Source organism: Pelophylax lessonae, assembly GCF_965119305.1.
Source record: "Pelophylax lessonae genome assembly, chromosome: 5".
NCBI lineage: Eukaryota > Metazoa > Chordata > Amphibia > Anura > Ranidae > Pelophylax > Pelophylax lessonae.
In genome coordinates this window covers 177,048,863-177,064,143 of record NC_138772.1, presented here as the reverse complement: position 1 = coordinate 177,064,143, position 15,281 = coordinate 177,048,863, and the positions used below count along the sequence as shown (strand labels likewise).

At 44.9% G+C, this 15,281-nt stretch overlaps 1 protein-coding gene across 2 annotated transcripts in view; it reads right to left on the bottom strand.

The window, feature by feature from the left end:
* Positions 1–15,281, bottom strand: part of ACAD11 (acyl-CoA dehydrogenase family member 11) — a 246,609-nt gene that overhangs the window by 56,823 nt on the left and 174,505 nt on the right. Inside the window, exons 19-20 of one of the 2 annotated variants that reach the window (XM_082259502.1) lie at positions 15,130–15,239; positions 13,097–13,636 (exon numbers count right to left, since the gene is read on the bottom strand). The exons of the other annotated variant lie outside the window; for it this stretch is intronic. Coding sequence (XP_082115628.1) covers positions 13,525–13,636; positions 15,130–15,239 — 222 coding nt within the window. The 3' untranslated portion in view covers positions 13,097–13,524. Of the gene's footprint in view, positions 1–13,096; positions 13,637–15,129; positions 15,240–15,281 lie in introns of those variants that run through there. 2 annotated transcript variants of the gene reach the window in all.

Here is a 15,281-nt window from a genome sequence, read left to right as displayed (position 1 = left end):
GGGTTAATTTCCGATGAGCCCTTCATCGGATGAGTTGTATTCTTATATACATTACCACCTTTGTACCTACGCATTATATTACTGTTTGTCTCCACAATTTATGTGTCTATTCAGTACTTGTTTTTAACATGTATTAATAAATATTTTATATTTTATACATTGTTGTTACGTTATGAGTTACAGTACCTCTAAAAAATCCCACCAGCCCTCCGTTGTTCCCTGTCTAGCTCTTTTTCTTCTCTCTTCTCTTGCTTTCTTGTTTTGTTTTCTTCCTCCCTTTCTTCTATTCCCGTTTTTCTTTTCCCCTCTTCCTTCCCCTCCCCCCTTTTTTCCTCCCTTCTTCTGTGCTGTTTCCTTTCCTTTTCCCCATCCACCTCTTTCCCTCCCCACCTCCCTCCTCCCCCCTTCCTTCCCCCCCCCCCCGCCCTTTCCTCTCCTATTTTTTCCCCCTCTCTTTTTTCTTTTTTCTTTTTTTATTTTTTTCCTTCTTCATTATTTCTTGTGTTTTTTTTCTCTTTCCTCCTTTTCTGTTTTTTTGGCTCTGACACCTGGAGCCATTTTCCAGTTTTCTCTTAGGGTTTCTTTCCCTACATACATTGTTTGCATTCACAGCGTTGTATAATAAACCTGAATTATACACCGCTGTGGATGCACATACAGTAGGTACAATTGGTCCCGCCCCCTTCCTCCCCGGGCCAGCGGCTGTTTGTCTATGCATGGAACAAAGGGACGGAGCCCCGTATATTGGCCCCGCTAACCCCAACATCACTGCTTCAATTTGACAGCTTCAATCACTCTCATTGCGGCCGCCCCGGATTGCCCACCAATCACTGGATGCGCTGTGTAAATGTTACACTGCTGAGGTATGTAGCCCTGAGTTCCTGGACAACCCCATGCCTTGGGACTTGGGGCTAATCATTATTCAATCATTTTAAATAAGCAATAGGAGACCCAGGGCATTTTGGGGGCCCAGTCGGGGCTATAGCCCCGGTCAGCCCCCCCTCTCGACGCCACTGCATTATAGCAAAATAAATTACAATTGTTTTTACACTTCTCATACTTTAACCAAAAAAGTGTCAGATTTAGATACATGTTTCAATAAAACTAGCAATTATGGTTTACCTTTAATATAACTATTTTTTTTTTTTTTCACCACTGTCAGCAGTTAATGTAAATATGTATGACTGTCAAAATATAGGCATATGAATTACAGAGTCAAGGAGTGGTATCCTTATCCTTCTTTTACTTTTTAGTTCGCTGACTAGCATGTTAATATTGGATGGTTCGGGGGCATGGCTGAACCACACATGTAGACGGACGTGTCTCACACCGGCTCCGGCATCCTGAATCTTTCATCCTGATCAGAAACTCACCCATCCACAGAGATTGTTCGGACTCTTCGCCCTCGTGTCGGCAACACTTCTGTGCCTGCTCCGGACTGTCGTGGTGGTGTACCGGCTATGACGAGGAAGAAGGAGGACGTGAGAGCAGTGAAGCCTGTCCAACATGGCGGCCCCCCGCTGCCACAGCGTGCGGGTAAGGACCGACCTGCTACTGCATCTCCAAACTAGAGAAGTTCGCGCACGATCCCTCTAAACCCAAACCCTCGCAGAGGTCCACCTCCTCTCCACCGGGACACCAGCCGCCCATCTCCCCAGCGCCAAGGGCCCGCATGCTGTCGCAGGAGGATGAGAGGATGGCGTCATTAGAGGCCGCAGTGAGTAGCCCTGAATGGCTGCAGGAGGGGGATGGTGATTCATCAGCCATAGTTTCTGCTGAGCCTACATATTATCTGCAGTTCATTCTTATGGCAACTTTCTTGCTGAACTATCTGCTGATGTGAAGGGCATGAAGGAGGGTCTGCTGCACATATGCCATGATATGCAAAAAATGAGAGAGAGGGCTACAGGGATACAGTTGGAGGCACGCTCAGTCTCTAACAAACTGGTCTCTCATATTCTATGGCTTCCACCAAGGGAACATCCCCCAATTGAGCTGGGCGACTGGCAACTTATGGCTCAGGATGCTTTGAGATTGTTAATTAACGCTTTCATCATAGAGGCAAACTATATAGTGCTTCTGCGGTGGTATATGGTGCCAGCGCGGCTAGCTACTTATGTACCTGGGGCGTCCCAATTGTGCTTTCGTGGCTACCGTCACGAAGGAACGATGTATCATATCTGGTGACAATGCCACAAGGTACGGCGCTATTGGATAAGGGTGTATCCATGTTACTGATTCCTTTGTGTCTAAACATCCAATGTATATCATCTTGTTATGAATTTTAATGCAACTTTTTTGCATTTCAATAAATGTATTAATTTTATGAATGTCTTGGTCCATGTGTATGTCTTCCTTTAGAACATATTACAGCCCCAGAAAATCCCATTTTACTTGGGTTGTAGTCCGTGGTTCCTTAATTTGTGCAGGATACCCCCAATAATCTCTCTCCAAGGGTGTATAATTGTATTTACACCCTCACCCAAATTAATTTGACTAAATGCCCACAGCAGGCCTTATTGGGTCTCAAGGTGGAGACAGCCACGAATGCCCAGAGACGATTAATCACTTTTATATTCACACCTGCAAAAATTACGATAGGAAGATCTTGGAGGTCTCCTGTCCTGCCATTCGACCAGCTCAGGCATAACCTCTCTTGGATTATGGTTGTCATGGACTTGCAATAGTGTTTGGCAGCTTACCTGTTCCTTCATGTCTGTATTAGAGGGCAGACTTCACTTCTGGTTCCCTTTTATCATCTCTCCTTCCTGTTCCTGCCCCACCCCAGGTCATCACAGGAAGTCTAGATTTACCAGTGCACTGCAGGTCTGCTTTGGTGAACACCTGCTGGGTCTTAGACTCCGCGCCCTGGGGAATCTTGGGCTCACGTTCCGGTCCATCCGCAGCAATCTGCTATCGGGTTCACTACCTTGCGCTGCACCCCTGCCTCCAACAGGGTGCAGTTGTCACCTGGCCACAGGTGACCTGACAGTTTGAACAGCCATGAACACGGCGGACGTGCCGCTCCCCCCAGATGATCCATTACAGGGCTTTGTTCACAGACTCGAGACACAAGAAGCTAATCAGACTCAGGTGATGTGATTCGTATAGGATCTGGCTTCCCGCTTTGAACAGCTTCAGACCTCGTTGGGAACCCCCGAATCCGCAACCCCAAGAGCAACCAGTAGCTGGGCCTGTCGTGCCAGTCACAGACTCGCATTTGCTGCAACTACCTCCTCCAATCCGTTTTTCTGGAGACTCCAAGGCCTGCAGAGGGTTTCTTAGCCAATGTACCATCCATCTTGAGCTTCAGCCGCAAAACTTCCTGTCAGATCGGGCAAAGGTAGCCTATATTATTTCCCTCCTTTCTGGTGAAGCTCTAGCCTGGGCTGCCCCCCTATGGGAAAAGAATGATTCGGTAGTTTCCAACCTATCCGACTTCTTGAAGCTCTTTCGTAACATCTTCGAGGAGCCGGCTCGGGCCTCTTCAGCGGCTAGTGCTCTTTTACGTCTCCGCCAAGAATCCCGTTCAGTGGGACAATATGCTCTCCAGTTCAGTATCCTCTCAGCTGAATTGAGCTGGAACAATGAGGCCCTGGTCGCTACCTTTTTGCATGGCCTCTCTGACTGAGAGTGGATATCCTTTCTCATCCTACCCCAAGCCTCTAACCCCATTGTGTTGGGCCTTCCTTGGCTACGGCTCCACTCTCCCCATGTGGACTGGGTCTCTGGGCGGATCCAGGCTTGGGGCCCCTCATGTCTTTCGAAGGTGACCCCTAAGGAGAGACTTTCCGTTGCTACCACATTGGTATCTTCTGACCTTCCCGCTGCATACAGTGATTACCGGGATGTGTTCTGTAAGAAATCAGCTGAGGTGCTTCCTCCCCACAGGTCGTTTGACTGTGCCATTGACCATGTTCCCGGGGCAACTCTGCCCAGGGGTCGTACCTACCCATTGTCCATCCCAGAGACCCAGTGTCACGGTTCTCGCCATGGCTTACAGACAGCCAGACGTGGTCGCCGTTAAGTACCTGACATGGGATTTGAACCTGTGTACTTTGACATTCTGTCCTGTTTTGCTACCTCTGAGCCACACTTCAGCTCATATGGATTCTCTTGTTCTTCTTGTTAATCTGGTATTGCCTGCAGCACTAGGGGGCTGGACTTCACCTGAGTGTGCTCTTGTCTATCATTGTCCACCTGAAGCTAATTGCTCAATTAAGCAAGCTATAAAACACAGTCTCTCGCTTAGAGCAGTGTCAGTTCATTGCTGATCTTGGTTGCTGTTTGACAGACTTTGTTCCTGATCATTGTTCCTGTTTCCTAAGCGTGTGTTCCAGACTGACCCCGGCTTCCATCCTTACCTTCTCTCCTTGTTGTTCCTGTGATCCTTATCTGGACTCGTGTCATCCAGTGACTAAAGTTATTCCTGGACTTCCCTTCCCATTGTATTCCTGCCGGTCCTGCTTATTGGAGCACCTACCCTGCCAAGCCCCCGTGCACAAATTCACAGGCCAGGTGGCTTTCTTACCTGGTCACCTTGGGCTGTGGATATCTGCAAGGGTGACCGTACATCTCTGCGTTACAGACTCCAACAAAGATAAGCTCCGTGACACCCAGGCCATGTCTGAGTATGTCGCAGAGAATCTTGAGAAAGGTTTCATCCGGAAATCCTCATCGCCTGCAGGAGCAGGGTTCTTTTTTGTCCCCAAGAAGGATGGTACCTTGAGACCCTGCATTGATTATCGAGGCTTAAACGCTGTTACTATTAAGAACAGATACCCCTTACCCTTAATATCTGAACTATTCGATAGGTTGAAGGGTACCTCCATTTTCACCAAGTTGGATCTCAGAGGGGCGTACAACCTCATTCGAATTCGAGAAGGTGATGAATGGAAATGGAAGTGTTTAACACTCGAGACGGTTACTACGAATACCTGGTCATGCCTTTTGGGCTGTGTAATGCCCCAGCTGTGTTTCAAAACTTTGTCAATGAAATCTTTAGGGACCTGCTGTACCAGTTTGTTGTCATCCCTCTGGATGACATTCTTATCTTTTCGGAAAATATGCGTGTCCACAGAAACCATGTCCGCACTGTACTCCAGCGCCTTAGAGAGAATAATCTCTATGCCAAGCTGGAGAAATGTTCCTTTGAATGTTCTGAGGTCCTATTTCTAGGATGCTTTGTCTCAAGTTTGGGTCTTCGTATGGATCCTGAGAAGGTCTTAGCCATTACCAACTGGCCCCTTCCTGCTAGCCTTAAGGCCACACAGCGCTTTCTTGGCTTCACAAATTATTATAGGCAGTTCATAAGTAATTACTTTTCCATTGCCACGCCTGTTATCGCTTTGACCAAGAAGGGTGCTAATGCCAAAGTCTGTCGCTGCGTTTCACGATCTGAAACAGGCCTTTGTCTCTGGACCTCTCTTGAGAAGACCTAATCCTGGGGATGCTTTCTTTATTGAAGTGGACGCTTCTTCAGTGGGGGTGGGAGCTGTGCTTCTTCAACTCTTTGAGAAGAAACGTCAACCATGTGTGTTCTTTTACAAAAAAATTCTCAGGCAGAGAGAAATTAATCCATTGGTGACTGGGAACTTCTCGCGATCAAATTGGCGCTGGAAGAGTGGCATCATCTTTTGGAAGGTTCTCCTCACCCCATAACGATCTTCACTGATCACAAGAATTTACAGTACCTACAGAATGCTAAATGTTTGAATCCCAGACAGGCCAGGTAGAGTATTTTCTTTTCCTGTTTTAATGTCACGATTACGTACAAACCTGGTTCCTGCAATGGTTGGGCTGATGCACTTTCTAGGTCCTTTGACACTTTGGACGAGGAGTCCACTCCTGAACCTGAGCCGATCATCCCCACTTCATGCATTATTGCTAATTCTACCTCCCTGGACTCAAAGATTGCTCCTGGTAAGACCTTTGTCCCCACTGAGCTAAGAACTAATATTCTTCGTTGGGGGCATGATTCCAATGTGGCGGGCCACACAGGGTTTCTCCAGTCCTTCTTGCTCATCAGCCGTCACTACTGGTGGCCTAATCTCCGCTCGGAGGTCAAAGACTATGTCGAGGCTTGTCATGTCTGTGCTCAGTCTAAATCCTCCACACAAGCTCCTACTGGTCTCCTCATGCCTTTGCCCATTCCTAAGGAACCCTGGGCTCATATTGCCATGGATTTTATCACCGATCTCCCACTGTCTGACGGCAATACAGTCATTTGGGTGATAGTCGATTGGTTTTCCAAGATGGCTCATTTTGTTCCCCTTCCTGGTCTTCCTTCCTTCTGCTCCTGCCTTGGTTTCCATTTATATTCGAGAAATTTTCCGCCTCCATGGGGTTCCTTCTCACATTGTTTCCGACAGGGGCGTTCAATTTACGTCTCGTTTCTGGAGAGCCTTTTGCAAATCCCTCAATATTGCCTTGGATTTTTCCTCTTCTTACCATCCTCAATCCAATGGGCAGACGGAGAGGGTTAATCAGGAGTTAGAGGTTTTTCTTCGCACCTTAGTCTCCGCTCATCATGACGATTGGTCCTCTCTACTTCCGTGGGCGGAATTTTCCCATAACAGTCATGTAAATACCAGTTCGCAGAAAACACCCTTTTTCGCAGTTTATGGAAGACATCCTCAACTTCCGCTTCCCATGGCCTGTTCTCCGGATATCCCAGCATTGGCCTCAGCTCAGGAGTCCTTCAATTCTATCTGGAGTGACATTCATGATTCCCTCTGGGCAGCTGCCGACAAATTCAAAGGCTTTGCTGACCGCCGCAGGCGTAAACCGCCTTCTCTTCAGCCAGGGGACAAAGTTTAGCTCTCCACCAGGAACATCAAGCTTCGAGTACCTTCCCTGAAGTTTGTTCCAAGATTCATTGGTCCATATACTATAATTTCTAAACTGAATCTGGTTTGTTTCAAACTTCAGATGCCCAAAAGCCTCAGAATTGCTAACTCCTTCCATGTTTCCCTTCTGAATCCTTTAGTCCTCAATACGTTCTCTCGTCCTTTCCCTACCATGGCACCGGTCTCTGAGTATAATCAGGAATACGAGGTCATTCAAGTTCTGGATTCCCGACTCTGTAGAGGCGTTCTTCAGTACCTTGTTCATTGGAAAGGCTTTGGTCCTGAGGAGAGGTCTTGAGTTCCTGCTTCGGAGGTCTTTGCACCTCGTCTGTTAAAAAGGTTTCATCTGAAGTGTCCCTCTAAACCCGGGCCCAGGCGGGGTAGGGGAGGCCTCGTAAGAGGGGGTACTGTCATGGACTTGCAATAGTGTTTGGCAGCTTACCTATTTCTTCATGTCTGTATTAGAGGGCAGACTTCACTTCTGGTTCCCTTTTATCATCTCTCCTTCCTGTTCCTGCCCCACCCCAGGTCATCACAGGAAGTCTATATTAACCAGTGCACTGCAGGTCTGCTTTGCTGTTCAACAGTGTTTGTTTCTTGTTTCATGTCTGCGGTGTGCTTGATCTACCTTTCTGTGTACCGACTTTGGCTTGTCTCTGATTATTCCTGTTTGCCTGTTACCCTGACCTTTGGCCTGTCCCTTGGTTACCCTCGTCTGCCTGTTACCCAGACCTTGGCTTACCTATCAACATTCTGTGTGTCCTGACTGGCTGCTTCCCTTCTCTTCCTATGGAGTGTGACCTGGGGGACCCCAGGAGCCGCGACCTGGTCCCAGCTGCAGCCAAGTCCATCCTCACCACTAGATGCTCTGGTGAACACCTGCTGGGTCTTAGACTCCGCGCCCTGGGGAATGTTGGGCTCACGTTCCGGTCCATCCGCAGCAGTCTGCTGTCGGGTTCACTACCTTGCGCTGCACCCCTGCCTCCAACAGGGAGACCTGACAATGGTGAATGAACACATGTCTGCCATAATAAATGATAAAATGAAGATGTTTGATAAGATGTGGGAACCATGGCTCCGTTACCTTACTGGTAACCCATAAACTTGTTACCAGCTGTCTGGGCCCTGGGAACCTGGGGTGCGGGGTCGGGTCCACTTTCTTCTTTTTCTTCTTCAATTTTTCTTCTTTCCTCTTCTTTATTTTCCTTACTCAACTACTCAATAGTTATCCTTATTGGGTACTCCCAATTGCCGAACTTACATGTGCCAGCACTTCCTGTCTTGGTAATGGGGTACGGCAGGAAGTGAAGCGATCTGATTCTTGTTCAAAAATGGAAGTTAGTGGTGCCTTATTATATTTTCTTTTTGTGAACATTGAACTTTGCTGTTTGTCTAGCGATCAAACCAATCCTTAATTTTGACTAGTATTTGTCTAGCGATCAAACCAATCCTTAATTTTGACTAGTATTAAGTAGCTTGCATAACTCTCATGATGTCTCAGGGTAAATGTTGCATACGTACTAGGAACTAGCGGACCACAAATGTTTTCTGCTGTTTACTTTCTTTCATACTTAAAGGACGATTGGGGGGAAAATGTGCTACAGTTTGTTATATTCTTGTATTTTTTCATGTTCTTTAAAAAATTTTCAATAAAAACCATTGAAAACTAAAAACTCATAATTCACATTAAATTTACAGTCGGCTGGCATTTGTGTCTACTCAGGACTGGGCTACTATGGTTCTGAGCATGTGCAAACTGAGCAAAACAAAGACCAACATTGACAAAATGTGTAAACCTGTAATAAGACTTTTTCTCTGGGGTCCATATGATGAATATGTTCTATGATTTCTCAAATTATCCAGACATGTAATTTCCCATGAGTACCTATTTTGGCAATATGAGGTTAGGATCATCTAACTGTTCTGGATACTTTACAACAGGGGGTCTCAAAAAATGTAATTGCGGGCTGCATCAGCATCATGATTGCTATGAAAAAAGCCGGTTGTATCAGTAAGCCTATAAACATTTTTCCAGTGCAGGGTTCAGGGGTGTGCTAAGTACAGAGTGCATTTTCAGGGGTGCCCTACATAAAGAGTGCAGAGTGCAGGGTTGAGGTTTGCGCTACATGCAGAGTGCAGGGTTTAGGGGTGTACTATACACAGTGTGCAGGGTTCAGCTCTTTCTCACAGGCTTTCCACATCTCACTTCCACTTCTCATTCCTCCTTGGATCTGACCTCTGCACCACTCTCCCACATCCCCCACCTCTGCACAAATGTGCATCCACAGCCCACATTGCCCCCCCCCCAAAAAAACAAAAACAAAGCTTCAACGCATCTCACTTACCCAGCCCAGCTCTAGCACCTCCTGACAGTGTAGAAGGCTCCACCTCTCTCTCTCAATTGCAGAGGGATCATTGGTCAGCACCTGTGCACCCGGGCACAGATGAGGATCAGAGTGCAGATGGTAATGTGATGCCCCTTTCCACAATGCCACTGCACCTGCATCTCCCTTGTCCCTGCTGTGAGTGCAGGGCAGGCAGAAATCTGTGAGAGCCACCGAGAGGAAAGCTGTCCTGGGACAGTGATGAGCGGGGATCAGAGGGCAAGAGCCAGAAGTGGCAGAACGCAGATGACAAAAAAAAGGCTCTGAGTGCAAGGGCCACATGAAGCAGCACACTGATAAGCCTAGCCTCACTGTACCTCTGCTTCCTCTGTCAAGTGTGTTCATTATTATCCTATGAGCATTACAGAACAACTGATTGGCTCCTTGTGCCACTTCATCCTCTCCAAGTCTATGTTTTGCTGGACAGTAGACTGCAAGATGAAATGTAGGTAGTTATACAGCTTGCAATTACAAAAAAATGCGTAATTATAAGCGTTGATTTCAGTTTATTTTTTTTTTTATCTTTCTGAATTTTAGCTTTTAGGGGGAAAATGAAATGCCAGCAATAAAGCTTTTTATAATATAATATAATATAATGCCAAGATGAGTTCTAGTTTATGATCTATGTTTATTTGGATGGTGCAGCAAAAAAGGGTGTTCAACATTATAATTTGGGTTTTACTCCTTTTGAATCTCTGCTGATGTTACCACCTTATCTTTGTCCAATCCCAAAATTATTAAGTAGCACTAAGGTTTCTCTATAATTCCATAATAAATTAGCAGCCCAGAAAACCGGAAGTTTGCACCTACTGTATGCTTAATTTTACCATCTAGTATTTTAAAAGACATAGAGGGAAAAGTTAACTAATCTTTTAATTCCAATAACACATGAAAAGGGGAACCTCATATTTTATCAAAAATATTTTTCATTCCATTTTTCATTTCCTGCAAATATGCCCTGTCAACATCATCACTCCCTTGAAATTCCTTTGGAAATCCCCGATGTGAGGATGATTTAAGGCAGATAGTCGTTTCCATTATTTTAAGGGTTAGGTGAAAATTGAAATCCTAAAATTACCCTTACAAACTGCAATGGCAGATTAAAAACTGCCCTCAGATTAGGCCATAAATGCTCACTGAAATGTCTGGCCGCATTGTAATGGCCAGATACTTGAAGAACCAGATACTTGAAGAACAACTGAAATTTATGATGATCTCATACACTAAAAGACACGATAATTGTAGGACAAACTTTCCATTGTACTCATTCCATATCTTAATCCCTTTAATTTCATATTACTTGTCAAGAATCTTTTTAACCCACATTGATGGTGGGTTAACATTGTGAGGTTAACATTGGATATACTGTAGATCTCATGTGAAGTGCCTGCATGGCATGAGAGGTGAAAGTATAACACTTATATACAGGACGCAGTAGGGTCTTTTGTGGCCTGCATGTGAACCCTCAAGAAAGCAGTCCATTAACATACTTCCATATAATTATTAAGTCTCAGTCACAGATCACTCTGAGATCACAAGACTCCTCATGATAATGACTCAATTTGCTTTCCATTCCTGAATGACAAAGCCATCTTTGTCGAGGTATCATCTGGGATTAGCCTCTACATCCTGGGCTGAGATGACGCAATCATGTAAATCATGGTGCCATGGAATTCTTGGCTGTGTACACACGTCTGACACAGATCAGTCCCAACCTTTCACCTTTTGACATCTTACAAATATATAATGTTGCAGTCTTTCAGTCACTTCTCACCTAGTGCAAACTTCCTCCTTCCTACAGTAGACAGATTACATCATCTTGGTCAAGGCTACAGTAGAGAGATTACATCATCTTGGTCAAGGCAAAGTCCCTTGAGTGAAGCTCAAAGACCACTTTTTGTCAGGAATGTGCAAACGCTCCTGCTCTTTGACAGCATTGGTCTCATTCCAGCATGCTGGTTTTGGCTATGATGTATCCCTGTCTTTCTGTCCACCTGCAAGGTGATTGATGTGACCATTCTCTGGGTGGAGACAAAACCTGATTTAAGCCAGCCAAGCCTTCAGTGTCATGCTTGTGATATTGCCTTTGTTACATGTGCTTCAATCTCCCCTTTTGTCTTCCCTGCTCTGCTAGATTGGATTCCCTTGTTGACAACCTTGGATTGGATATCAACTATTCTCTGAACTCTGGCTGCCCTTTGACTATGGATTTGACTCTGACTATTCTGAACCTTGCCTGCCTTGTACCCGGGCTGTCACTAAATCACTCTGCCTGCCTGCCAACCACAAGTATCTGTTTGCCTTATGGGAAAAGGGGCTGTTATAGATGAAGAATACAGAAGCCATGGTGCTACATCATCTTGAATGGTGAATGTAATGTCCAGGCTGCACTAGGCCATTCATTTAATTGGTTTGTGTCATAGAGAAATGGGTAGGAAGGGGAAATAAATAGTGTGGGATGGAAGAAGGATAAAACAACACAGGCACTGAACGCTCCCTTATTATAGCCTAGGGCTGGGCGATATGGCTGAAAACTGTATCACGATATCAGTGTTTCATATCGGTCGATATCGATATATATTGATATTTTTTATTACCCATTTAAAATAAGGACCCTAGGGTGAGAATGCAGGGCGGCGGGCATGGTGCAGGAGAATGCAGGGTACTGGCATGGTGCAGGAGAATGCAGGGTGACTGGCATGGTGCAGGAGAATGCAGGGTGACTTGCATGGTGCAGGAGAATGCAGGGTGGCTGGCATGGTGCAGGAGAATGCAGGGTGGCTGGCATGGTGCAGGAGAATGCAGGGTACTGGCATGGTGCAGGAGAATGCAGGGTGACTGGCATGGTGCAGGAGAATGCAGGGTGACTGGCATGGTGCAGGAGAATGCAGGGTGACTGGCATGGTGTAGGAGAATGCAGGGTGACTGGCATGGTGCAGGAGAATGCAGGGTACTGGCATGGTGCAGGAGAATGCAGGGTGACTGGCATGGTGCAGGAGAATGCAGGGTGACTGGCATGGTGCAGGAGAATGCAGGGTGACTGGCATGGTGCAGGAGAATGCAGGGCACTGGCATGGTGCAGGAGAATGCAGGGTACTGGCATGGTACAAGAGGATCCGGGGTTGTGGGCATACTACAGGAGATGCAGTGCTGTAGGCATGGTACAGGTAGACCATGCCCGCAGCACTGCATCCCTTGTAGTGTGCCCGCAGCCCTGCATAACGGCAGGTAGTGAAGCTGTTTCACTTACCTGTTCCAGAGGCGCCTTCGTTTTAAAAATGGCGCTGCCCGGCGCCGATACGTCATCGCGCACGCGCCGTCACCGCTCGTGTAATTTCGGCTATTCCCGGCCTCTCCCGAGCGGCGGCGGCGCGTGCGCAATGACGTGTTGGCGCCGGGCGGCGCCATTTTTAAAAGTTTAAACCCGTCGGAGCGGACTTTGATTTATCGTGCAAGTTTCCTTATTGCTATCGAGGACGGGACTATCGCGATACCTATCAGTATCGTTTTATCGCCCAGCCCTATTATAGCCACACTTCTATTATAACTACAGAATATGAAACACATGTAGTACATAACACCTTAGCAGGTAAAATTTATTTACAATTAATTTCTTGCTAGACAAAGCTTCCTTGATTATTAAATGACTCGAATACTAATCAAATAACAATGGGCAAGGACAAATTGAGCAAGGACAATTTACAGTTAGGATTCATGCACATGGGAATGCACATTTTTCATGCCTGGTGTAACACTCTCCTACACCCGAGGATAGGCATGTGCCACATACAGCCTGCTATACAAGGGAATAGCTGTACACGGCCGTTTTGCATCAGCATTTACCAGCACATGCACGAGCAACAATTTTTACAAATGCCTAAAATAGACTGTGTGCATTAAATCTTAAACAAGTATGTAAGAAAATATCATTTATAATTGTGTATCATCTTACTTCCATCAGTGGAAAAATATTGTTGATTGGCTGCTATGTATTTCTGTTTTTATTTAACAGTTCATTAAGCTTAATGGAATCTGGTATTTCTTTTCAAACAAGCAAATAGTTTCTGTGCTTATGCAGACACTGGAAGATATGCCTCATAGCTGCCAGCAACTATGCTGATAGCGATTACAAGTATCCTCCTACCAAAAAAATCAGACTGCATTAAAAAACAAGGAGTGCCCCAGAAAACATGTTCTTTATCATTACACGTAAATTAGTAGAAAATATTAGTTAGATCTGTTCAGTAATTTTGTTGACAAGCTTAAGGCAGGTTAAGGCTAACTTGAGAGATCTACATTCTGGAAAATAGCTTTGCTTGTTCCATAAGCTCCATTTTCGCTATGGCTGAGAGATGAACTTCATCGGGGCCATCTGCAATACGGAGAGTTCGAGCTGCTGCATACCTGTAAGAGACGGAGATTTTGAATTCCTGGCCCCTATGATACACACACATTCAGTTACCATTAAATACACCTGAGCGCTGCTGGACATGGATAAAAATGTGAATGTATCCTACATCATCATTCAATTACTAATAAACAGACTTGAGCAGTATTAGAGTTGGGCACACATTTTGATTGTATTCTACACTATCCTTCAGATAACATAATATAGACCTGCTGGACATGGGCTAAAATGCAGCCATGGTATATAATGGACACCAGACAACATTGCTTTGCTGTACCCAATGTTTTGGAAGTGAATTGATTAATGCTTCACAAGAAGCCATCTTGCTAGTTAATCCAGTAGAATAGTGCTAAAGTCCATATTGGCACACCAATAAAAGCATACCAAGAGCACTCTGCCTTGCCATGCAGTGGTCATACAATATAGGTTATTTTGTTACCTTGCCATGCACTGTTCATGCTGTATATGTTATACAACCATCTTTCTTTACCAGTCGTGATTGGTTAGGAACCTTGTTTGTATCGGTTTTGATTGGTTAAGAATGTATGGTACAAGTTTCTTGTAAAAGTGGAACAGGGGCAATGCCCACATTATCTATGGCCTTATTGCCAGGTTTACTAAAGGTTCAGTGCATGCTTGAAGGTCACTGATACTAAGTGCGGGTTAAGTGGCAGGTCTCCTCTGTCTATAGACGAATCAACTGCAGCTAAGTTGTTTTTCTTTTCCTGTATTTTTCCTTTTTCCTTGTGTCTACTCTTCTTTTCACACATTGCCAAAAACGAAATGCAATATATAATTATACCAAGTTACCAAGCTATCGAAGTTAGTGCTACCATGGACTATGTGGATGGTCTAGAAATTTTTATCTGATATTACAATAGGGCTAACTAAAATTAAAGCACAACTCCAGTCATAGTGTTTTTTGTTATTTTGCGACATTTGGGAATAGATAAAACCTCTTTTTTTTTTTCCATAAACAGTTTTTCTATAATACTTTTCTTTCCAGGGAATTAAAGCACTTTTTATCTGCTGTTAAATGAGATCTGTGCCCACATGGGCAACTCTCCCTCACTTCCTGTCAAAACAGGAAGCAATACTAAATTTTACCAGCTGGGACAAAGACTGCAACAAAAACCTTTTGTTTTGTAAAATAAAAAGAGTTAAACCTCTGTCACGGTATTATTACTGTCTTTGTCTTCTTGTCCTCTCGACAACTGTTTCCCAAATTTTATGAAGTGAGGGAGAATCTCACAAAAAGATCAGAGAGCAATAAAAACCTGACAGAAGTATTTTCTCTTCCTAAGTCTACTCAGAACAGAACAATCCTATAGGAGCTCAAGCAAGCTTTCAAAGTAAATTATATAGCTTCCAAACTATTGTCTCTGCATTATGGTTTAGGAACATGAATCATATGGAAAGAGGATTTTGGTAAACCTTACATGTTTTTATCAATTTTAACAAGCCACTGTGACCACACAGACGAACTCACATGAAAGCCAGAGGGAAATCCTGGGAAACCCCGGCTCCTCCAAAGACTTGAATTGCACGATCTAGCACCTGACAAGCCATTCTAGGAGCCACCACTTTGATCATTGCAATCTACAAAAAACACAAACAATATAAATATATATTTCATAGAGT